Here is a 23,154-nt window from a genome sequence, read left to right as displayed (position 1 = left end):
TGACTGTTTCTGTTTGAGCTGCCATTGAACATACTGTACTGTAGCCCCGAAGTAAGATGGCTGCCGGGTGAACGACGTCAGAAACTCCGCCTTGAGCCATCTAGTGTTTATATATATCTATGATGTAGCCTACGTATCAATAAATTAGAAGGATTTTTGGTCACTTACTCGCACAAGCTATCTCTCTCTCATCAGCCTACTTGTCGCTTTAATGGTTAACGTATGCCACCTAGCGTTGTGTTTTTGTTTGCCTGTCCTTAATGTTGTAGTGTACTGTAAAACAAAACTTTGGGCATAGTTAGATAAGAAAAACAACAAACACACGCACGCACGTTTGTGGAGAGCTCAACTAATATGACATTAGTTAATTAAAAGATCTGTCTGGAATTGTAAAATTCACATAGGATAGCTGGGCACTGCCTAGTAGGCTACTGCACACGCATGAGCTCAGAACTTTGCAAGCAGGCTGCAAACTAAGTAAAGTTGATCATCACTCATTCACTGACTGCTCGGCAGCCCACGTAATGTGTTATGCGCATTCCCGTTTCCGACTTGGAGAGGTCCGTGCCATCTCCGCTGCTGCCTTGAGGGGAAAGGTGCTTTGTCTCCACATACGAACTCCGGAAAAGAATAAAAATATGTTTTATAGGTAAGTGATAACTCTATTATTTGACTCCTTCAGACGCACATGGTTAATAGGAAGGAAGGTAAAAAATATTTGGAGTAAAACTTATGGATCGATACGGTAGGCTGAAATCTAATGATTAGCCTAGAATTGCCAAATCCAAGTAACCAAATCCAAGTAATTTATTTGTCCTACATGGCGCGCGCGCGGCTAATCAGAGCGAAAATAAAATAATGAATGAACAATGCATTATGTGGCAAACAGTTGGCTCTTGGATGAATAGTCTTTTGCTTGCTTTAATAGTTTTTCTCCTCACAATTTATTGCATTGTTTCAGTTCAGTCTGCCGAATACCCATATAAAACACAAAACAGTAACACCGCTGCAGCTGCAATTCTACGTTATTTTGGCCTAGTAGTGGTTGCATGGCATACAGAATAGGCCTACCGTATAATTACAGTATATTCACTATATTCTCAGGTTGTATGCCTATTCAATTAATAGCCTACATCACTTTCTGAAAACTAATAAGTTAATAACTAATCTACTGGCACAGTCTGGCACTGCTGAACATCAGGATTATATTAAATCTGAGTAGGCTGCGCCCCTTTTAATCAAGCTAAACTTTAGCTGCTAAAGGGTTCAATTAGGCAACTAGTTAATTTTGATGCTTCAATTCTATTAGCCTATGAGTCTTCGTGAAGTTCGTGTATCTCAAAACACCTACAGGAGTTCATTTTCGGATAACGGGTAGGCATATATATAGGCTTATATTAGGCTACACTTTAGGAAAGAAAAACGGTTTCGTGGTCTAATTCCTTTAATTCAGTGAAAACTTGTATTGCATTCATCATATGTAAATGAATACATATGATGCATTAATACAATTGACTGAATGGACTTCATGGGTTAGTTTATAGTACTTCTAAAGCCTTGCTTAAGCAAGGCTTTAGAATCTACAATCTACAATTGTAGCACAGGTTGCCAGATACGAGCTGCATGAACACATAAATATAGAATACCAGACGCCGTTAATATATAAAAAATGTGTTATGGCTTATGGGTGTTAATCAAATCTCCAGTGGTCAAATCTCCAGCATGTGGCTTTAACCAGAAAGAAGTCAGTAAAGCTGGAGAAAGAGAGAGAGAGAGAGAGAGAGAGAGAGAGAGAGAGAGAGAGAGAGCACCATATGATCCAACAAGTGTAACACAAATTAATCTGATTAAAGACTTACAGCATTCCACAGCAGAATCTCATAATCATCCTGGCAAAAATGTTTATAGAGAATGTTGTAATTCTGCAATTCTGTTACCCATGGTGGCTGTGCGCAAAGTTAGTGTCTCTAATTTATGCTACAGCTAATGTAACTGTAGCAGGGATATATTTTGCTATAGCTAAGCTAAATATGGTTTCACCCAAGTTGTAATGTCAAAGGTATACACACATGCATACAAGGGCACTCAGGTGCGGCAGATGTAGTTAATGAGTAACAAACTAATCTGGGCAGAGTGCAGGTAGTCTTGACAGACACAACCAAAAGAGAACCTGCAGGGAGAAAAAGAAACAAAATCCTGTACGGACTATATTTTTCAGGGACTTAACACATCTGGAGGGTAAGAGGTCAAGGTTCATCAAAGTCTATTTGTTCTTTTGAGGGTTACTTTAATTGAAATGTCGGTTTCGTTCGAGAGCGGCCTATCACACTATAACAAAACAAGATGTCTTCTCATATTTATGTGAATGCTGGTGGTTATAGAATATACCAGACACAGCAGAGTAGATACAAGACAAAGTGTGATTGAGTAGTCGAATGTGAGGCAGAAATCCAGAAATGTCAAGATATATGGTATTAAAGTAGCAGTTGTTCCGCATAACTACCCTGATTTATAAAATTGAGTTATATAATCTCAAGAGAAAGTTTATTCTCATTGTGAGCCAAGCCTCTTTCAGACACTCATTGTATTGGTACAGTGCATGAAATACAAACACAAGTCATGTTCACCTCATCTTTTATGTTCTTACTGTAGATAAAGATCTGAGTTTTGTGTATATTGTAGGTGTGGCATTTTCAGAAACCTCTCAGCAACACTCAACAGTTCACAGTGCATTCTTAGCTCACAAGAGTGAAAAATGTGCAATGAAATACTGATTACTTTAACTTGTTGCTTTTAGAATGTCTTTTGATCTGATCTTATTCTCTCTTTAACAGATGAGCACCCATTCCTAATTGAGTCTGGACGCCTGGTCAATCGTGTTGCTGCCTGCAGCCATCGCGGGAGCGGGAGTCACCATGGAAACGGTGGTGATCGTGGCCATTGGGGTGCTGGCCACCATTTTCCTGGCCTCCTTCATTGCTCTGGTGGTGGTGTGCAGACACCGCTACTGCCACCCCCATGACCTACTCCACCACTTTGACTCCAAGTCAGTGCCTTTATCAATACACAGTCTCGTGCTCTACACACCAAATAGGAATCCTAATCCTTTATCCATATAAGTTATTCCCGCCATGGATAGCACTCATCTGTAGTCCATATATTCACTCAGTGAGCGGAGACTGGCGCCTCCTTGACTCAACCCATATCAACTCAAAGTGATCACTTAAGCACTGTCACACAGTCACAGTCTCAAATGGCTTTACAGGCTCACATTTAATGACAAATAATCAAAACAACACCCTCTGTCTATAGACCCTCAATTGGGCAAGGGAGAAAATCCTTGATGGAAAAGGAAAAGGAAGACATCTAGGAAGACTAAATGCCAAGTGGGCCATATTGAAATGCAAAATAAACCCTGAACAAAACTATGACATGTCCGTGCTGCTCAAGTGACAGCACCAGTAGCAAATTATACAAAATAGTACTAATAGTATTATATGTTCTTCACTGCCAAAGGCCCAACGTAGATCTGATCGGAGCCATGGAGACGCAGAGTGAGCCGTCAGAGTTGGAGCTGGATGATGTGGTCATCACTAACCCTCACATCGAGGCCATCCTGGAGAATGAGGACTGGATTGAGGACGCCTCGTAAGTCATTAGCAATGTCTTAACTAATCTAAACTAGTTCAAACCGTCTAATGCTGTGCTTGGTTTTCCAATGGAATCATACAATACGTCCCTGACATAGTTTTGGCCTGATATAAAGTACAGTCAGATTGAAAATTAAACTCATGGTAATGAGCTTTATTTGTTAAAACCTTAATAGTCTGAATGCCAGCATCATCGATCCAAACCAATTTTGTACTTCTCACAGAGGTTTGGTGTCTCACTGTATCTCCATCTTAAAGGTAATGAGACTACTTGCTTGCTATTTTAAACACATTTCCCCCCATCATATTTCCTGAATAATATATAAATGTTAATGTCCACATACAGATATGCCACACTTTGACTGAAAAGTTGGTCGCCTTGACAATGGGTTCAGGGGCAAAGGTCAAAGCACCGGCCAGCCTAAGTGACATCATCACTGTGGCCAAACGCATCAGCCCGAGGTAACCTATCATCTTACTGTATGCAATAAACCCTCCCATAACTTCATATTGTTGTCAAAACGGAGACATTGTAGCCTGGTGTGTTAAAATCTGATTCATGGCATTGTTTCACGTTGTCTTGTAGGGTGGATGATGTTGTGAGATCTATGTACCCCCCGCTGGATCCAATCCTGCTGGATGCCAGGTAATAATATCTGTTTTTCCATCATTCAAAGAGGCTATTTTTCTGTGACAGGGTTTTTGTTAATCCATTGAGACCTGGAACGCATCCATGTCACGTTAGCGTTTAATCACATTAACCATTAACCCATTTTGGGCGGGAACCCCTTTTGGTGTTTTAAACATTATGTTATAATTTAGCTATTGAAAAATAGCAGATCTACAAGTTCATAGCGCGCCACCGAGTGGCGCGCTATGAACTTGTAGGTCTGCTATTTTTGAAAAATCGTTAAAATGTGCCTCAAATCTTTCCGAAAATTGTCATGATTTAGAAAACTTTTTTTTTTAAATTTCGACGTCAGGCCTGAATGGGTTAAAATACTTATTATGCTGCAGATTGATAGTCCGACAAGGAGTTAGCAGTGTGGCATGACTTATGCACAGATGAATAACTCATGTCATGAGATAAATAGAGAGATACAGTGATCTGAATATTTCAGCTTTGATGAGAAAAGCCGCTTCATAACTCGTATATTGTTTTCATTTGTCCATTGTTTTGAAATGATGCATTCATCTTTTACAAGGTAATTAAATGGAAATGACCAAGCAGCACGTGTGTAAACCGCCCTCTTCTTTGGAGATAATGGGTTTTCTTCTGGAATAAATTGTAAAAAAGTAAAATAATAATAATAATAAAAGATGAAGAAGAAGAAGCTCAAAATGCATTTGCTTGGCTGTTATTTACTGGGCAAGCACTGTGTGCTATACAGGTAAACATCACTTACTTTTGCTCTCCCCAGGGCCACTGCCCTCCTCCTTTCTGTCAGCCATCTAGTACTGGTAACCCGCAACGCCTGTCACATGTCCGGGAGTATGGACTGGATCGACCAATCACTGCATGCGGCCGAGGATCACATGGTGGTCCTGCGTGAGGCAGCCCTGGCTTCTGAACCAGAACGATTTATACCTGGACTGGACATGCAGAGAGAACATGCCATCTGAAGCTCACGCACACATCGACGACATAGAGACATGAACACACGCACACTAAGTAACAGAGACATAAACGCATGTGCATGCACGCACGCACGCACACACACACGCCCCCCCCCCCCCCCCCCCCCCCCCCACACACACACACACAAGCATTTTACCCTGTATCCTCAAGCTGCTGCTCTTGTAAATTCTGTATGTATATCATATTCTTTGGAAACGTACTTGCCCAAGGAGCAGACACACCATCCAAACATATCAGTCAAATTTTAAATGCAGATGTTAAATCAATCTACCAAAAGACTGAAGTACATTGGAAAAGACCTTGCAAACTAGCTTTCTGTTTCTTATCTGTCTAATTTACTCTAATTGTTTTTAAAATGTAGCGTGTATTCATCTTTGTATTAAACCCTTTGTATTAGAAGCCATATACTGAACTGCATACTGCACAACTCTCAGCCCTTTACTTTATATAGATGTTAGTGTCAGATGGTGGTGGCTTTGTGCTTAACCAGGGGTGTTTGAGAGGTTGTCTGAGGTGCTGCTGCAGATGACTTGCCTCTTGATATTCTTGCTCCAGTGCCCCATCTCCCAATGGTGGAGTTTAATCCGACCTCACCAGGACTTCACAGTCACATGGAGGCTTATTCAGCTTATCCATGCTGGTGAAAATAACACAAAGACGTCCAGCCAAAAAGGCTCCAACCCAGTGGACAGAATCAAGGCAACTATGACTTTTTCTTTTTTTACAGTGTGTGGGGCCAGGGTATATTGTGGATGTTCACATTAGAAGTGGCAGTCACCACATACAGTATGTGCAGGGATATGTTGTTAGCTCTGTGTTAGGTAATGCGTTGTGTGTGTGTGACTGTGTGTGTGTGTGTGTGTGTCTTTGTTAGGGATATTAATATTAATTGGGGCATGGCTACCTGCTTTCCCCCGCATTGCTAATACTGAACCCCTTGGGCCCTCTTAAAAAGCCAATAGCCATTGCCAGATTTTACACATGGTCTATCTCCAGTCTCCACACAGTTCCAAAGCACATGTTCCCACACAGTTTTAGACAAATCCAACACTTCAGCACTTTGCATGGCACCAGATGCAAGGTGGTTCTTGCACACAATTAGATTGGATTATGCTGTCAGGCACCCTACATTTGGTGACAAATCAGTTCATCTTGAATTGCAGTTTGGAATTGTTTGTTTGTAGTCCCCTGGCATGCACCGCTCTTTTGATGAAAATTACATTGATTGAATTGTAACACTTAGGACGTGGTTACTCTTATATTTTCTTGTTTACATTGTTTATTAGAAGTGATCGTTTTGTAAGCACTCCTTTCTTTTCTTATCCCTCCCATAGTATGTTACTGACATCCACCCTTTCCTCTTGCAGATCAATCTATTTTCCTTTCATTGATTTGTACAGATGAATTAAAATTTCATAGGAAAACGTGCTTTACTGGCTCTATATTTTTTGTTTATTTCAATAGTACTTCTGAATAAATCCATGTCTGGTAAGACATCCACACAATTATTCATCAGTCTTTGGGAATAAGAAAGTGGGTACAGTCCAGGGATTCAGATGGTAGACCTTCTGTTAAAAGATATACAGTAGGAAGTCTGGCCCTCTGAAACAATGAGAGCATTTGGCTGAGAACATAGTAAAGCCCTATTATACCATACTTAAATAAGACACACAGATACAACATGATAATAACAGATAATACATTTTGCCATACAACAATCATACAAAAATGATGTGAATTCAACTGGAAAAAGTTGAAGCCACGTCATTTCCGTTGTCAAGGGGGTCGTGCGACAAAATAAATTAGCCTCTACTGTGAAAACACTGTACACAAATTTTCCTCACTTAACAAGTAAGTACCATCTTTTCAAAAAATAGAAAATACAAAAAGAAAAACAGTAGCTCTTCAGGATAAGTTGACATAAATAAAATGAATTCTCTCTTTTTGTTAATTAATAAGCAGTTCATCATGAAATGATGCAAAGGCATGGTGGCGTGCAGTGATCCCCTTTTCAATCATGTCTTCTCATTTGAAGGGCCAATCGGAGTGGGGACTCGACCTCTTAATGTGGCCCTCTTGCAGCTTTCACTTGTTCTTGCCATCTACGACAGAAGTCCTTTGCTTTTCTTTAGATCAGCTTGCTTCCAGCTTGGGAGAGAGTTGTACTCATCTCTCTTCATTTCCAAAAGAGTCTGAAACAGAATTACATCATTTGTAAGTCATTCATTCATTTAAACATCCATGTTTTAGCAGCATGTTATAATATAATATACCATACATATCAGGAAAAGTGAGATATGGGCCCTATCTTGCCTGAAAAAAAAAACATTTTAAAATAGTTCAACTAACCAATCTACAGTACATCAACACATTGTGAGCTTGTAGATCAGCTAATTTAACTATTTTAACTTTTTTTCAAAATGGTAAAAAAAATAAATGGCATAAAAGTTTATTGATACGGGGTTAAGGGGTGGCGCAAGATATAGCCCATAGACTTTCTGCCTGATATCCACGACATGAACTCTGAATTAGCAACATTGAGGGCTCCATCTTGCGCCACCCTTATCCCTAAACGTATTCGCCATTTTTTTATATTTTGAAAAACATTTTAAAATAGTTCAACTAGCCGATCTAGAATAATCGAGACATTGTGAGCTTGTAGATCGGCTATTTGAACTATTTGAAAAGGTTTTTTAAAATAGTAAAAAATGGCAAATTAGTTTAGGGATAAGGGTTAAAGGAGAATTCCATGCTAGAAGGCTTTCTTACCTTTCTTTGTAGTTGTTACGTCCCCACCAAAGAGGTCCAGGTGTTTTATTGTGCAAAAGCTCCTTATTGGCCATTTCCCCTACCATAAGCGCTCAATGAATTGCATTGAATTGAATGGGAATTGAATGGGGCTATGGGGTGTTGTGCTAATTCGCTTATTTCCATCGAAATAAGTAGTAAACTGTGCCAGTTGGGGTATTATTTACATTATGAAGAGAGGATATATACAAAAAATATATAATTTTGAGCGATGGAAATAAGCAAATTAGCACAACACCCCATAGCCCCATTCAATTCCCATTCAATTCAATGCAATTCATTTAGGGCTTATGGTAAGGGAAATAGCCAATAAGGAGCTTTTGCACAAAATAACACCTGGACCTCTTTGGTGGGGACGTAACAACTACAAAGAAAAGTAAGAAAGCCTTCTAGCATGGAATTCTCCTTAAGGGGTGGCACAAGATATAGCCCTTAATGTCTTCATGCTGCAGCCTTGTGGTTGACTAGCTGCAAGTACACTGCTACGTACCTGGAAGTCGTCCTCTGACAGGTAGATTTCCAGGCACTGGGGGTCCACCCCTTCAGGTAAGGGGCTTCGCAGCAGCTCCTCCAGGACGTAGTGCGTCTTGGTAAGCTGCGTCAAGGCATCCTGCACCAAGGTCAGCTTGGCCCGCCCCACTTCTCCCTGGAGGAGCACACATTCAGTGGTGGAAAAAAGTACTTAACCCATTTAGACCCGAGGACGATTCTACAAAAGCCTTCTAAATCCTGACAGTTTTCTGGAAAAAACCCATGTTTCTATGTCAGTGGTGCTCAAACATTTTCATGTCAAGGACCCCCAAATATATACTGTAATTGGCCGCCGACCCCCATCTGAAAATATGTTGTTCCAGGGACCTTCCAGAAGCAAGGATTTGAGTTAAAAACGTTTGCTGTGAACGAATATATATTCAAAGATTTGCTCCACATGCTTGTAGATCTGCTTGTAGATCTGCTATTTTCGAATAGCTAAAGTATATCATAATGCTTAAAACACCAAAATGGGTTAAAATATCAATACTGCAATGTACGTACAAATACTCTGTTACAAGTAAAAGTCCGGAATTCAACATTTCCTTGAGTAGAAGTACACAAGTATTGGCTTCAAAATGTACTTAAAGTACCAAAAGTAAAAGTACAAATTATGCAGAATGTCCCATTTAAAGTTTTCAAATGTATAAAAATCTTTTGAAAATAGCCGATCTACAAGCTCATAATGCGTCACATTGTGCAAAAATCACAATGTGTCTACTACATTTTCGCTACTATAGTGCAACACTGTAAAAAAAACAAATAGGGCACCGGTATTCATTTATGAAGAATTATAATTAAGATGAAAGATGGAGATACAAGGTTTCTGCCCAACAACGGCAGTATAGAGGGGTTCAGCCTGATGTCTAAGAACATGTTATGTACCTGCATTAGTGCGGATGGTTTGTACCTGTGAATTGGGTTGAGGCTTTCTCTCCCAGTGGGGGAAAACATTAGTAAAGGTCAGGGGTTCCGATCCCTCCAAGATGAGGTAGGCGTGAGGTGGGCGTCTAGGGTTCATCTCTGTAGGAAATTATTTTGTAAACACAACATATCAAACACAGATCAATGACCAAAAACTAAACATTTGACATCATTACCCGGTAGTGCCGTTTCATGCTATAAGTTCCTGTTCTATAATATCTAAAGCATATACTGTATATAGTTTTTAATTTAACAGTGTTCAAGACGACATATGCATTTATTGTATGCTAGACCTGATTTTCTATAGAAAAATCACACCCATGTGAAGTGAGGGGCATCGTACATCATCATTATGTAAAATAGACACTATGCCGATTTGCTCAGACACTATGACTTAAAAAATTCCGTTCATTGTCAATGGGAATTTAAGACGAATTTGTGGACGGTAACCAAAAGCTGGATGTAGGAGGGGCTAGCGACCCTCAAAAAAACAGAAAAGGTGAGCTCAGAAGTCTAAATAATGTATGATGAACGTGCTCATTGGTAGAGGAACACAAAAGTTCAAGAAAAGTCCAAAAAAAGAGTAAATAATTAAATCAATACCTGTGTATGTTAAAACAGAGCTTTGGGATTCACAAACAGCCTTCTTCAGGGCATAACCCTCAACCAACATTTGGCCCTTTAGTAAAAATGCAGGATAATCGCAAACACCTTGCAAATTAAATTATGACCACTAGATGGCTATAAAATATATGAAATGAAAGATAGAAAATGATACATTATACACATATACTGTGCATCATGAGGAAGAAAAGGACATATCAAGAATATTTATTTTGTGTTCTTGTGTTTTTGTATCTTTGAACATGTCTTCATTCAGAAAACGTTCAAGCCTTGACTCAAGGACAAGTGCTTTCCTTTCCACATCATCACAAACAGTCTGTTTACTAGGATGTTGTTTGTCCTCCTTACTGTAATTCACCCTACTCAAGCACCTGCTGTCACCACAGAGCTCTCTGCGGTGCACTCAGCCGATGTCACCACCTTCTGCAGCACTCGTAGATCCTGGTAAGATCGGCAGGTCTTATGCTATCCCTTATTCCCCTGTTTTGATAGCTCTAAAAATCTTTGCCAGGTGAAAACCTGGCATACAAAGTTTAATAAACTTTTTTATTGAATTTTTATGTTTCAATTTTTATGAATCATAAATGTATACAGATAAAGTCAGACAAACAAACAAAAAAGAAAATGGCGAGCAGCACATTAACAGCGACCTAGTCATGATTGGCTGCCCGCCTGCCCCTAACAGGGAGTTTGACCACGCTGCAGCGCAGAGCGACTGACAACAGCAGCTAACTTATGAGCTAACTGTCTAGAGCTACAGGAATGCCATAACACAACACAGGGAACCAACAAAAGAACGTCGGAAACGAATGAAAACAACGGCCGCGAGGTTGTGACAGAGAAACATACACGTTAAAAAAGGGGTGCACAGATGCACAATGGAGACAGCGCTCGTTTCACCTGGCAGTTAATGATACTCGTCTCATTCTTGTTTGTAGACATCTGTCTTTCATCATGACTAGATACGCTCGTCCACAGTGTTTTGTCCCAAATGGGCTGCCGTAAAAAGGCGAACAAAGACTGAATAGCCAACGCAAAGAAATCTAAAATGACACAGATGCTTTCCTGGTTTTAATGGGTTAAAGTGTTCTATACAGTATGATGACAGCTTAACATAGCAAACAGATGGACATTTAGCTTGCTTTCAGAGACTTTCTGGCACCGCTCTCAATTTTCACTTGCTGTTTATTATCATTTGCACTGTTTATCTGGATGCTGGTGTCATTATTTATTTTCATTCTTTGAGATGGCTAAATTTACTTTATTCATTACATTTTTGGGGTAAAGGGTTATTTGATTTGTTTATAATTTGGAATTTGAATATTAACATTAACATATTTAAAATAAGCATTTCGTAGAAAATATAGCATTTGATCAAATTTTTGCAGATGTTGGCGATGTTATAATGCATGTTTCCCTTTATTAGGGAGGCCACAAACAATATTTTTCACAATAAGATAGCAACGGCCCTGTACTCACCTTTGCAGTACTGGAGTATTGTTTGCATGGCACACTTCCTTTCATTATCCCAAAGGCTGCAGGCTGAACCGCCACTCTCCGGTTCCTCGGGCTGACCTCTCTGCCACAGATACACCTCCAGGCGGTTATCTAACAGGAACAAGGCTGCCGGGAGAGACAGAGAAGAATATTGAATGAGCTTGAACATCGTTTGGAGCAGTGGTTCTAAACTTCTGTCCTGGGATCACAGAGCTGTGTGCTAATGCTCACTTTCATTCTGGCCTGGTCTGGGGATTGGGGACTAAATGAGACCCATGGTCCATGGAGAGGTAGTCTAAGTTGTCAGGACACCTGACTGACAGCATAAAATACAATAAGGCAGTGGTGTACAGTAACTAAGTAGATGTACTCAAGTACTGACCTGGAGTATCATTTTAGTTTAAGTTCCATTTGTCGATAATTTATACTTTCTTTAGGGCCATGTCATGTGATCTACCTGCACAGCCTTTGTGATCTACTGGTAGATCACAATCTACCTTTTGGGCACCCCTGGACTAGAGCATGTGTATGTTTTTATTTTTGTGTGAATGCTTGACTGACGCTCACCTGGTTGTGGTACAGAGTACAGAATCTCCTGGACGAAGGGCATCGCCATGACAACCCCCGGCAAGCGGGCAGGGCTCTGAAGTTCTTCACCTTGGAAGACTCCGGACTGAACACTCAGATGGAAGAGACGCGGAGTAAAGTTATATTTGCCTGGATCTGAGAAAAAACCCAAATACACAGTAAAATATGGAGTAAAATATACCCGTAATTATTCAGAATATTTTTATATGATGGCAGAAAAGGTAAGTTTACTTAATGCTGTTGTGTGGACTGCATTTGTATGGACAGTACAAAAGTGTTTTGTGTACCTTGTAACATGCAGTCATAGGCCTTTCTGTCTTGTTGTCCAAGAGCATTCCAGAACTCTGGGGGCTCAGAGCCTTCCTCTACCTCCTGCACCATCACAGGACTGCCTGTGACGAGACCCAACTCCGCCGGGCATCTAAGACACACATGTGCATATCCATATACATCAACTGTAGATTCACACAGATGCCATTTCACATAACATTTTATAACCTAACATAGGATCAAGATTTTCTATCAAGATCCTGTAAACCAGTAGTCAAATAACCCATTCTGGACAGGAGTGAATACCGGTATATATTCTTTTACAGCGAGAGAGGGAGAGAGGAAAAAAAAGAGAGACGTGATGCATGAAAATCAGTTCCACAGTTCTACTGGTAGCGTGCAGAAAAGTTTACAGACAAAGAAGGACGGACAGAACTGTTATCTTTTCACTGACAAAACATTTAGAGGTTCGGGACGTCTATCGGGTTGGACTGATTTCAAACACTGTCATTTTTATTTGGAATCGCGCATCGGCAAGCATTCTCGCTCCAAGGAAAGGAAATATCGGTCGGGTCAAACAGACCATGCTATAAACTTTATTATTAAACAACATTTAGTCTATGCTGCGAGTACATTCGTAATGTAAGTTTGCCTATACATGTGGAAGTAGTTGGAATGCAAATGACACATTAGCTTGAACAATGCCCGTCTCCAGCCGGGAGGGAGGTGTGAACTTCACTGCTTGCGGGGGAGAAAGGGTGAGGAGTCTAAGGCGGTCCCACGGACCGAAAAAGAGCAGACTTAGTAGTAGAATTATGTCTAAAATCATATTTCCAAAACATTTCAAATGAAAAAAAAAACAGAGATGGTTTGAATCGAACATTTAGAAAAAGTCATCCAAGGGGAACTTTCTCAGGACTTCAAGGGCAAAGAAAATCCACTTAAAAATGTCAAAATCGGTCAGCCAGACCGCTCCGACGCGCTAGTGTTAAAGACTCTTTTTTTTAAAGAATCGGCCTCAGGTCTAAATGGGATAACACAGTCACACCCATTTCAAAGTGTCTATATTCTATGTACGGTTGATTAGATGCCAGTCCTACTTACGTGTGAGTGAGCCGCTCCACTGCCCGTTTGCTGACTTCCCTGGAGCTTGAGTGGGCTTTGCAACCATGCCACAGGTACAGCACCCCCTGCTGGCAGTTGAGCAGAACGACAGAGCCTCTAGAGCGGAGACCAGCGCAACAACAGTCCACCTCCAACAGAGAGCCTTCCTCGGGAAGCTCTCCTCGCACAGAGAACAGACGCCACCCTGCTATAGCGTGAGAGAGGAGGATTTGAATAGCCAAACCACACATGATAAAAGGGTGTGTGGGCTGGAGATACAGTTGACACACTCGACCACCCAGAATCTAGGGCTGTTCTGCTGTACCTGTTTTAGAGGAAGCATCCTCTTGTCTGCCCTTGTGAATGACCAGACCACCCTGGAAAAGCTGCAGGAAACACGGTGGTTCCTTCCCCTGGGGTACCACCACCTCCACCAGCAACAACACAATACAAAAGAGCATAAACAACATGAAACAGAATAGTAGGCTACAGCTACCTCCGACGTCTGAACTTTTTTTTCGGAAAGGGAGGTGATATAACTACAAATTGACTAATTTGACTTCATTCCGTACTTTTTCTCAGAACCTGTGCACCCCCCAGATGTCTTGAGTCTCCAAACTAGTTTGGAAAACCTGTCCAAACCAAAGTTTTTTCAGAAGTCGGAAGGAGCATGATTGTTTGCAAAGTGCAACCACTTCATAAAGTGATTGATGTTACTGGTATCCCAATAATGAAAATCATTTACTAGATACCTTGAGCCATTACACAAAAAAAGCAAAATTCTATTGAACCGAACCATCGCTTTTCCACCAGTGACAGTTTTTCCTACTTATTGCCACATGGTCTGCATTGCAGCTGTAAACATCTGTAATAATCTAACAGCCTGTTTGAAATGGAAGCACTGTGGCTAACTTACTGTACCTGTCTTTCCTCACAGTTATTTAATGCAATGGACAGGAACGTAGCAGTGCCCTGCCCACTGACAGTGGAGTGATGACCCCGCCAGAGGAAGAGGACCGTTTTTCCTTTCTCAGGACCACTGTTCTGTACATCAGAGCTGCACAGCGTACCTACAGTACCACAGAGACAAAGAATAGCATTACACTGAGTGGATGAGAACCCACTGGTCATTCACATTAAAAGGTCAAAACTCTCTAGCGTGTGGGTAAGTATACAACACCGGATCTGACCATAAGCGTTCCTGTGTGTGTGTGTGTGTGTGTGTGTGTGTGTGTGTGTGTGTGTGTGTGTGTGTGTGTGTGTGTGTGTGTGTGTGTGTGTGTGTGTGTGTGTGTCTGTGTGTGTGTGTGTGTGTGTGTGTGTGTGTGTGTGTGTGTGTGTCTCACCAGCAGAATCAACGTTGTGCGTCCAGCGGATCACATAGGAGTCGCCCTCGTACAGCTGTCCTCTGCTCTCAACAGGCACCTCGCTATCATCAAATTCCTGGACGTGCCACGTGTCTACAGCAACTGTTTTCTGCTCCAGCTGACGTCCGCTTTCAAGTGTGACTACTCTGTGGCCCCGCGGGACGTTGAGCCACTCCAGGGAATCGTCCACCGAGACGTCCCCTACCAGGCCCTGGCCTGACACCAGCGCCTTAGCATCACAAGGAGACAGACACTCTGACTGAGGAGGTGACACAGGAACAGAAGGCTCGTCTGGGGTGACTGGTGCTGAAAGGGCTTCCTGTGAAAAACACTGCAGAGAAAGAGAGAGGGTTATTTAAGTAAATTAGGATCCATCTCTGATATGTTATATAATATTATTATTATGTGTGAACTCTAAATCATCAAGTTCTCTGACGAACCTGCGTGTCCTCCATCACCGGAGTAGGGTCCACTCTGGTTCCACTCCTCGCAGGCCAGTCGAGGAACTTTTCTCTGAAAAGAGCGGTCTCGTTGTTCTCTGAAATGCAGCCAAAAAGGGCCCAGCTTGGACGGCCCTCTCCCCGCCTTTAGGAGAAAACAAATCATATATGAAGACCTTCCCCTCATTAAATCCCATACAGTCAAGACTACATTTTAAGGCCTTCATTTTGCCTTGTATAGATAATGTTTTGTAACGCGTGGATATCCTGTTCTAGTCTAGCTTTACACCCTCTGCAATATGTTAAAATACTGCCGTTGTATTGCAGTAGCTCTGAACAGTACAGAAGTGTTTTTCTTTTTAAGTGTGATTTTTTTTACTGTGTGTACTTTAACTTACAGCTGTATACTGGGGTTACATTGTGTGGGGTCCAGGGGGTTCACTCTGCAGTTGCTGTAGTCATAGGCTCCGCCCCACACCTGCTGTGCCAACTGTAGAGCTACTTTTCTGTTGCTAGGGACAAGATCCTTTCCATGCCAAAGGTATACTTCACTGCCAAAGTCAAACACCAGAGCCTGGATGCATGAAAACACAACAACAGAGACAGTTAAGACCGTAAGACCCGAGCCTGATTCCACAATTCCCAAAATTGATATTATATATTTGGGCGTGGACCCCCAATGTCCAAAATGTTGTGTGTCAGCGACCCCCAGAATTGCAGATTTGTGTTAACAAAACACTATGGGCAGTATTATGCGTGTCTTAAGTACCAGGTATTATTACTTAACTTAAGACCTGGAGGCGTGATCAATGCCATTTGGCTATTCTGAGTGGCCAAACAGCATTGACCACGCCTCCAGGTCTTAAGTTAAGTCATACTGCTATTTTGGAGAACCACTGTTCTAAACCACTGTTCTAAATCCCTATCGTTATATATCTAAAATGGTCTTTACACACTTCTTAGGAGTGTTTATATTTAATTAATTCAAACTGCTGTTTGTGTCATGAGCACATTTTCACAGTAAGGTTTCACACTAATATTACAGCAATGTAAGCAATGTAAAAAAAAATTTCACTGCAAATATATGAAATATTCACAGAGACATTTTGGACCGTCTATTCGTCACTCTCCCAGTAGGACAGGGATCTCTACAATATTATAAACGTATCATACAATATATTCATTACCAAAAAAAAGCATGTGCTCTACATTTGCTGTATACATAGTGTACTAGTTGAGAATCAAGAGGGGTCTCACGGTCACCTCAGATGAAGCCAATAGTGAGACACTGGGTATTGAAGCCCAGGCCTGTTCTTGGGGCACCAGTCTGTTGTCTACCAGCCTGTACACACAGTTTGACTCCACTACACCACTCTCATACAGTTCATCCTCCTCTGGCGGACCTGCACCTGCAGACATCAGCACAGACCAAACCATTCAATACATTCCAAATATACTGTATGTAGAGACACTTCTGACAACCAATGCATCCCAATTCTGGTGATTGTCATCATATGGAACAGAGCCATATACAGCTAAATTAGCACTTTATCAAGGAAGTAAAATTCACTATATAGAAACAGGGTCAAAATGTGCAATGTATAGAACAGTGATATAATTCATACACAAATACTTATGACAAGCTAATCTGAAAGTGAAAGTATTTTTCAGTCTAGTTCAGACCTAATATTTGCCACAAGACAAAACAACCTTAAGCTCGATTTATACTGTTCAAAAGATAGCTGACGTACAACCTCACACGGTGACGCATCAGCAACGCATTGTGAGCTTGTAGATCGGCTATTTTCAAATGGTCAAAATGTATATGGCTGAAGTGTTTAACACTATCTCTCTCGTTACCAATAGGTAGTAATGGGAGGCCAGTGCCAGTGAAATGCGCGCCATAACCATAGAAGAAGAAGCATTATCCGGCCGACCCGGACGTGATTGTCCTCCATTGCCGTGCCAGTCTTGTTCACGACTGTCGGACCGATCAGACTATTATTATGCTTAGCACGACCTCGAATCAACGTCGTACCTTATCCCAATCTGAGCACTAAAAACCACTAATGAGTGTCCACTGAGGCTGTTTCTGAGGCCTATGGAGGCTAGCAGCGACCAGAGCTAAAATAAGGTACAAATATTATTTTTAAAGCTGGATTAATGCTCTTTAATCAAATCTTGTGACCTTGTGAATGGCCAAGATGGTAATCATAGCTTTTCTCGAGATATCTCGTCTTGTAATAATAATCAGTAAGTAAGTAAGTAAGTAAGTAACTAGTAACCAAAGTTTTCAAATAACTGTAGTGGAGTAAAAATAAACGTATTGGAAATTGGAAATACTCAAGTAAAGTACAGATACCTCAAAATTGTACAAAAAGTACAGTACTTAAGTAAATGTACTACCACCACCACCAGTGTATATTCCACCACTGGCCTCACCTCTGTGCTGTGCACATCCTCCCAGGAGGTCCCAGAACTCTGCAGCCTGGCCTGAGTCTGAGTTCAGCCCCTCCTCCAGATGGAGGACCTGTGAGGCCTGGCAGCCCAGATCGCTCTGCTTCTGAATGGACATGGCCAGCTCTGAGGCCTGGAGGAGAACATTCAGTGTTTGAATACTATCACCACTCAAACACATTTACACATGATGTACATGAAAACAATTAACTTTTCGTCAACAACAGTTGATCTGACCTTATCAAACCTTGTACACCCAAGACACGCTCCATATTATGGCCAGTACAAAATTCCATATGTTGATCTGACCCCCCCATCCCAAAGCGCCAGCACTCGCCCATGCAGCAGTCTGCCCTCACCCAGGCCGCCTGGCCCTAAAGGGCGAGGTCGCATGCTTCTCGCCCTCAGGGCGTCTTACTGGTTATGTAAATTGTCAGTACAAAGCACCGTCATCGTCTTGAGGCACTACATTGTTTATTGTAAGTCACTCTGGAAAAGAGTCTCTGCTAAATGTCCGAATTGTAAATTGTCACCAATATTGAAGTTATTTAAAAGTAACTATTCAGAATACTGAAATTGTGCTTAATTCTATAACATGTACATTTTATGTCCATTGCCTCCCTCATAATGGAGATGTCGAAACTACCGCCAAGATGGTGGATCTACAGTATGTGCTATAATTAACTTTATATTGACATTGATAACCAGTACAGTACCTGCAGTACTGGTTATATTGTATTAACATACTCTACTGCTATTTTTGAGAGTCACTATGTTTTTTTACTGAGTGTACAGCACTTTGGTCCAACTGTTGTTTTTAAATGTGCTCTATAATTAAAGTTTGATTGGATTGGTTACTCTACCATACAGATTGGTCAAAATAACGTTTTATTAATTAAACGTCCCGGATTGTAGCTTCATGGAGAGCTTGAGTATTTTACCCTGGTATGGTACTGTAGTGAGCGTGCAATGGTTTATGCATAGCATGTTAGCATGACATTACCGCTGTTCAGAGTCAAATTGGCTCTGTGTGGTACCTTTTCTTTCTCTGGGCCATTGGCAAACTCTCCGCTCCACAGGATGCAGTGGTCGAGAGTGACCAGCAGGAAGCAGTCACCACTGTTCAGCGACAGTGCTGAGGGCTCCACCAGCCGTACCTGCACATGTCGCCTACCTGTTGCCACAGGAAACACACAAAGAGATGGACAAAAGATCCATACACGCACACACAGACTGTGTTAATTTAACTCTGAGAGTACAAATGGATAACTTAACACTGAGGTAAACACACACATGAACACAAATACACGCAAATGCTAACATGCTCTTCTCTGACCTTTGACGTGAATGAGCATGTGGCTGCTGAAGGGAGGGTGGGTCTTGTTATTTACTGCATCTGAGGATGTCTTGCTGTTGAAATCTTCTGTGCTGGCCCGCCGTGAGTCCGCTCCGGAAGGATTCTTAGACTCTGGATAGTGGATCAAACCCGAGCAAAGATTGTAAAAGAAAAAGAAAAAAATTGAAAATGTCAGACGCGTAGAGATTTAGGGTGGTACGGATCGAGAGAAGGCAAAGATTACATTAAAGGCCAGTCCACACTAACACAACTTATTGCAACAAAACCGTTTTAGAGACCGCTGCAGTGGTCTGAACTGACCAGTTGCAGACTGGTCACTGGTGCCATTTGGGGATAATAGTACTTGCAAGTAGTTGCATTGGTTGCATTGGTGTGGACTGGCCTTTAGGAATTAGGAGAAAAAGCTACACATTAAAATCCTGTGTTCATTTATGCATTTGTAAGAGTTTACAAATGTAACCAAACGGACTGTAAACGCTGAGGGTTTTTACTGTAGATGTTTTGACTCACTGTTCTGCGCTTGTATCCTGCTGTCATCTTCTGTACTAACTATCCTCTCGCCCATGTAGTCCTGTCTGATGTCCTCCCTGGCTGCCAGAGCCCGGAGAGGGTTCCTGGAGCCTTGGGTCCTACGGGATGGACGCACCGCCCGCCTGTGCTCTGCTACGGCTGAAGTCAGTCTGCAAACACAGGAGACGAGACACGGCGAGGTTTGTCAAAGTAATAACCCACGTAAAACATGGGTTATGTTCATCACAGTTGGTTAATCAATAATAGTATCTACATCATTGCTACATAAATGTTATGTCTGTGTGATAACACGGGCTCACATGGGCGTGTTGGTCTGACAGAAGACACTTAAATCCTGCTGTTGCTCGCTTGTAGCACCGTCCCCGGAGGAAGCAGGGACACAGGTCGAGGGAGGCGGCTGTTCTCCATAGAAACAGCCAAATGGCTCCTCTGTAGTCGCCCCCTCCTTCAGCTCCTGTGGGGCATTGTGGGAAGCAGCTGGAGTTGGATGGAAAAAAAAACAGAAGATTATTTCTTATTCAAGACTCAACAAGAGAAGCATACAATCAAAGCTAGATAAATGGGTGTCAACAATAATCACATATTACTTGTGTTGTCAACACAGCATAATCCCATATCTGTAAAAGCACACACACTACTGATCCTGTGTGTCTGGGAGAGTCATGTTTGTATAGCATTTCTGAAATCATACCTTCCGCCTCCGTCCCAGCCTGTTTGGCGATCCCTGTGAAGTGAACAACGTAAAAAACAGTTCAGAGATTAACCAGAAATTTACAAACAAAATAAATCTCAATAAAGATTAGATGCTATATGCAGTGTTCATTTAACCACTTAAACGTTATATACTTCATTGACCAGTATCCCTTAGGAGTCTGTACATGGCCCCCTCTCACCCACGTTTCTCCCCTACACCAGACCACTTTGCCAAAAATAGCTGATCTACAAGCTCACAAAACATCCCAACGTGGTACATTGTGAGCTTGCAGATCTGCTATTTTCATTGAATATTCAGTATTGGCTATTTGGCACAGATGACCTTCATATGACTCTAATTGATAATCAACCTCCGGCCACGCAGAACAAAATGTACATCTCTGCTTATGGTTAATCCACATGAAAATACATGTGTAAATTAACACATGTATTTGTATTAATTAGCATACACAGAATCCATTTATGGCACATTTTAAAGTGGACATATTTTTTAAATATGGTCACCATACACAAACTTAGATCCTATAAAGCTTAGTGCTTGTTCTTTTTTCCTTTTTTAATTAGGCAAGTCATTATTAACACATTCTCATTTGCAATGGTGGCTGGGCAAGTGACAAGCCAGTATATACTAGCAACTGCAACCACAAAGGGGTGTGCACTGTGCAGATAAGTCCAGACTTAAAGCATTTGCAGCGACCAGAACATTCCATTTTACATCCACATCGTGTCAGCTCCTGGCAGGAAAATCCGGCGAGTGTATATGGATTAACCCTACACTAACCTCCATGTGGGCAAGCTGTTGCTCCAGGGGAAGGTCTGTTGTCATGAGAGTCAGCTGTGTCATCTCTGTCTGATTCTGGAAGCGATAAGCAACACCGAAACAAATAAGAGACAATAAGATGTGAAAGAAAGAGTGACAACATAGACCTCTACTATCATCACAGTCCACGGCTTACCTACAGGAGTTGAGTTCCGATATAGTAAGAGAGAATGAGTGTGAAACAGTGTAAGAACATGACTGGTACACTCTATACTGACATACTTGTAGTTAGACCATCAGGCAGGTAGCAGACAGCCAGGAAAGCAAGCAGAAAAACAGAGAGTCAATAATAATAGATATAAATGTCACCTCTGTTGGCCATGTGTCCAGCCATGGTTAACCGGTTTACATCATTTGCCGCCCCTCTCTCCCTGGATCGTTCATGTTCCTCAGCATCCTGCTGAGCCACTGTCACCTGTGGCCGTTCTTCCTCAGCTGTCTGAGCCTAGACAACCACATAAACAGATCAATCAGGACAGTGGTTCTCAACCTGTGGGTCGGGAACCCCGGGAGGTGATAGTAATTAAGACCTTTTTACATTATAAGTAATCAATAACAAACAATACTGTAAAGACTGGTCAAGCATTGGTCAAATTGTCAAATAATATAAGAGGCGTGCTTGTAGATCGGCTTTTCACAATATTTATTTGTGGGATCGAATCAAAATGTAATGCCTCAACTCCTACAATGCCAAGTGCTTGTCAGGGTGGGGGCTCCCCAGTTCAAATATGATTCTTTTGGGGGGTCACGGCCTGAAAAGGTTGAGTGCCACTGAATTAGGATACTGGAGTACAGTATCTAGTCTCTGCTGCACTGCTTAGTGGGGTAAACCTCATCCTAGTATCTAGTCTCTGCTGCACTGCTTCTTAGTGGGGTAAACCTCATCCTAGTATCTAGTCTCTGCTGCACTGCTTCTTAGTGGGGTAAACCTCATCCTAGTATCTAGTCTCTGCTGCACTGCTTAGTGGGGTAAACCTCATCCTAGTATCTAGTCTCTGCTGCACTGCTTCTTAGTGGGGTAAACCTCATCCTAGTATCTAGTCTCTGCTGCACTGCTTCTTAGTGGGGTAAACCTCATCCTAGTATCTAGTCTCTGCTGCACTGCTTCTTAGTGGGGTAAACCTCATCCTAGTATCTAGTCTCTGCTGCACTGCTTCTTAGTGGGGTAAACCTCATCTTAGTATCTAGTCTCTGCTGCACTGCTTAGTGGGGTAAACCTCATCTTAGTATCTAGTCTCTGCTGCACTACTTAGTGGGGTAAACCTCATCTTAGTATCTAGTCTCTGCTGCACTGCTTAGTGGGGTAAACCTCATCTTAGTGGGGTAAACCTCATCTTAGTGGGGTAAACCTCATCTTAGTGGGGTAAACCTCATCTTAGTGGGTAAACCTCATCTTAGTAGGAGTAAACCTCAGAATGTATGTGTACGGAAGAGGACATTTAGTGGGTGGGAGGATGACCTTCTGTCTCCACTGAGGCTGAGACTGGCTCTGGGTAGGAGAAGAGACCTCCTGGGCCTCGAAGGACATGTTAGTCTGAAGATGGAGAACATAAAAACATAATGGGACATTAACAGAGATAGAGTAAAGCATTAGCATGAGTTAGGAGAATTAGTATGAGGAGAATTTGGAAGACAGTAAGAGAGAGTGATTAGGGATGGGCAATAAATCCTCCAATACGGTCTACATATTTTAATGGACAATGAAAAAATACATTAAAATATATCTTTCCGTCCAGGGATTTTTTTTTTTATCGTTAAAATATTTGTATTTTCAATGGATCATATAGTGTAAGGAAAATATTAATAAGAATAATTTCATCTCCATCTATCTGT

At 41.7% G+C, this 23,154-nt stretch overlaps 2 protein-coding genes across 7 annotated transcripts in view; one reads left to right on the top strand and one right to left on the bottom strand.

Moving 5' to 3' along the window:
* Positions 1–589: 589 nt before the first annotated feature.
* Positions 590–6,717, top strand: tmem98 (transmembrane protein 98). Its single transcript, XM_079521500.1, has 7 exons — positions 590–649; positions 2,835–3,046; positions 3,517–3,648; positions 3,875–3,908; positions 3,997–4,112; positions 4,237–4,296; positions 5,072–6,717. Exons 2-7 carry the CDS (start codon positions 2,916–2,918, stop codon positions 5,271–5,273), a joined length of 675 nt encoding a protein of 224 aa, XP_079377626.1. The 5' UTR covers positions 590–649; positions 2,835–2,915; the 3' UTR covers positions 5,274–6,717.
* LOC306937617 (supervillin-like) overlaps positions 6,477–23,154 on the bottom strand; it is a 36,432-nt gene continuing 19,754 nt past the window's right edge. For 4 of the 6 annotated variants that reach the window (XM_079521474.1, XM_079521476.1, XM_079521478.1 and 1 more), the window contains 22 exons: positions 22,781–22,855; positions 21,631–21,766; positions 21,283–21,357; positions 20,479–20,511; positions 20,087–20,264; positions 19,767–19,936; positions 19,236–19,367; positions 18,937–19,073; positions 17,885–18,032; positions 16,706–16,851; positions 15,841–16,016; positions 15,443–15,587; positions 14,982–15,333; positions 14,557–14,705; positions 13,961–14,063; positions 13,636–13,843; positions 12,549–12,682; positions 12,241–12,396; positions 11,656–11,799; positions 9,539–9,651; positions 8,588–8,743; positions 6,477–7,481 (listed from right to left, as the gene is read on the bottom strand). In XM_079521474.1, coding sequence (XP_079377600.1) covers positions 7,392–7,481; positions 8,588–8,743; positions 9,539–9,651; positions 11,656–11,799; positions 12,241–12,396; positions 12,549–12,682; positions 13,636–13,843; positions 13,961–14,063; positions 14,557–14,705; positions 14,982–15,333; positions 15,443–15,587; positions 15,841–16,016; positions 16,706–16,851; positions 17,885–18,032; positions 18,937–19,073; positions 19,236–19,367; positions 19,767–19,936; positions 20,087–20,264; positions 20,479–20,511; positions 21,283–21,357; positions 21,631–21,766; positions 22,781–22,855 — 3,156 coding nt within the window. In that variant the 3' untranslated portion in view covers positions 6,477–7,391. The remainder of the gene's footprint in view (positions 7,482–8,587; positions 8,744–9,538; positions 9,652–11,655; positions 11,800–12,240; positions 12,397–12,548; positions 12,683–13,635; positions 13,844–13,960; positions 14,064–14,556; positions 14,706–14,981; positions 15,334–15,442; positions 15,588–15,840; positions 16,017–16,705; positions 16,852–17,884; positions 18,033–18,936; positions 19,074–19,235; positions 19,368–19,766; positions 19,937–20,086; positions 20,265–20,478; positions 20,512–21,282; positions 21,358–21,630; positions 21,767–22,780; positions 22,856–23,154) is intronic. The other 2 variants (XM_079521479.1, XM_079521477.1) reach the window with 2 other exon arrangements.

Source organism: Electrona antarctica (assembly GCF_951216825.1).
Source record: "Electrona antarctica genome assembly, chromosome: 14".
NCBI lineage: Eukaryota > Metazoa > Chordata > Actinopteri > Myctophiformes > Myctophidae > Electrona > Electrona antarctica.
Note: the sequence above shows the minus strand (reverse complement) of the source record. Positions and strands in the feature narration are given on the sequence as shown.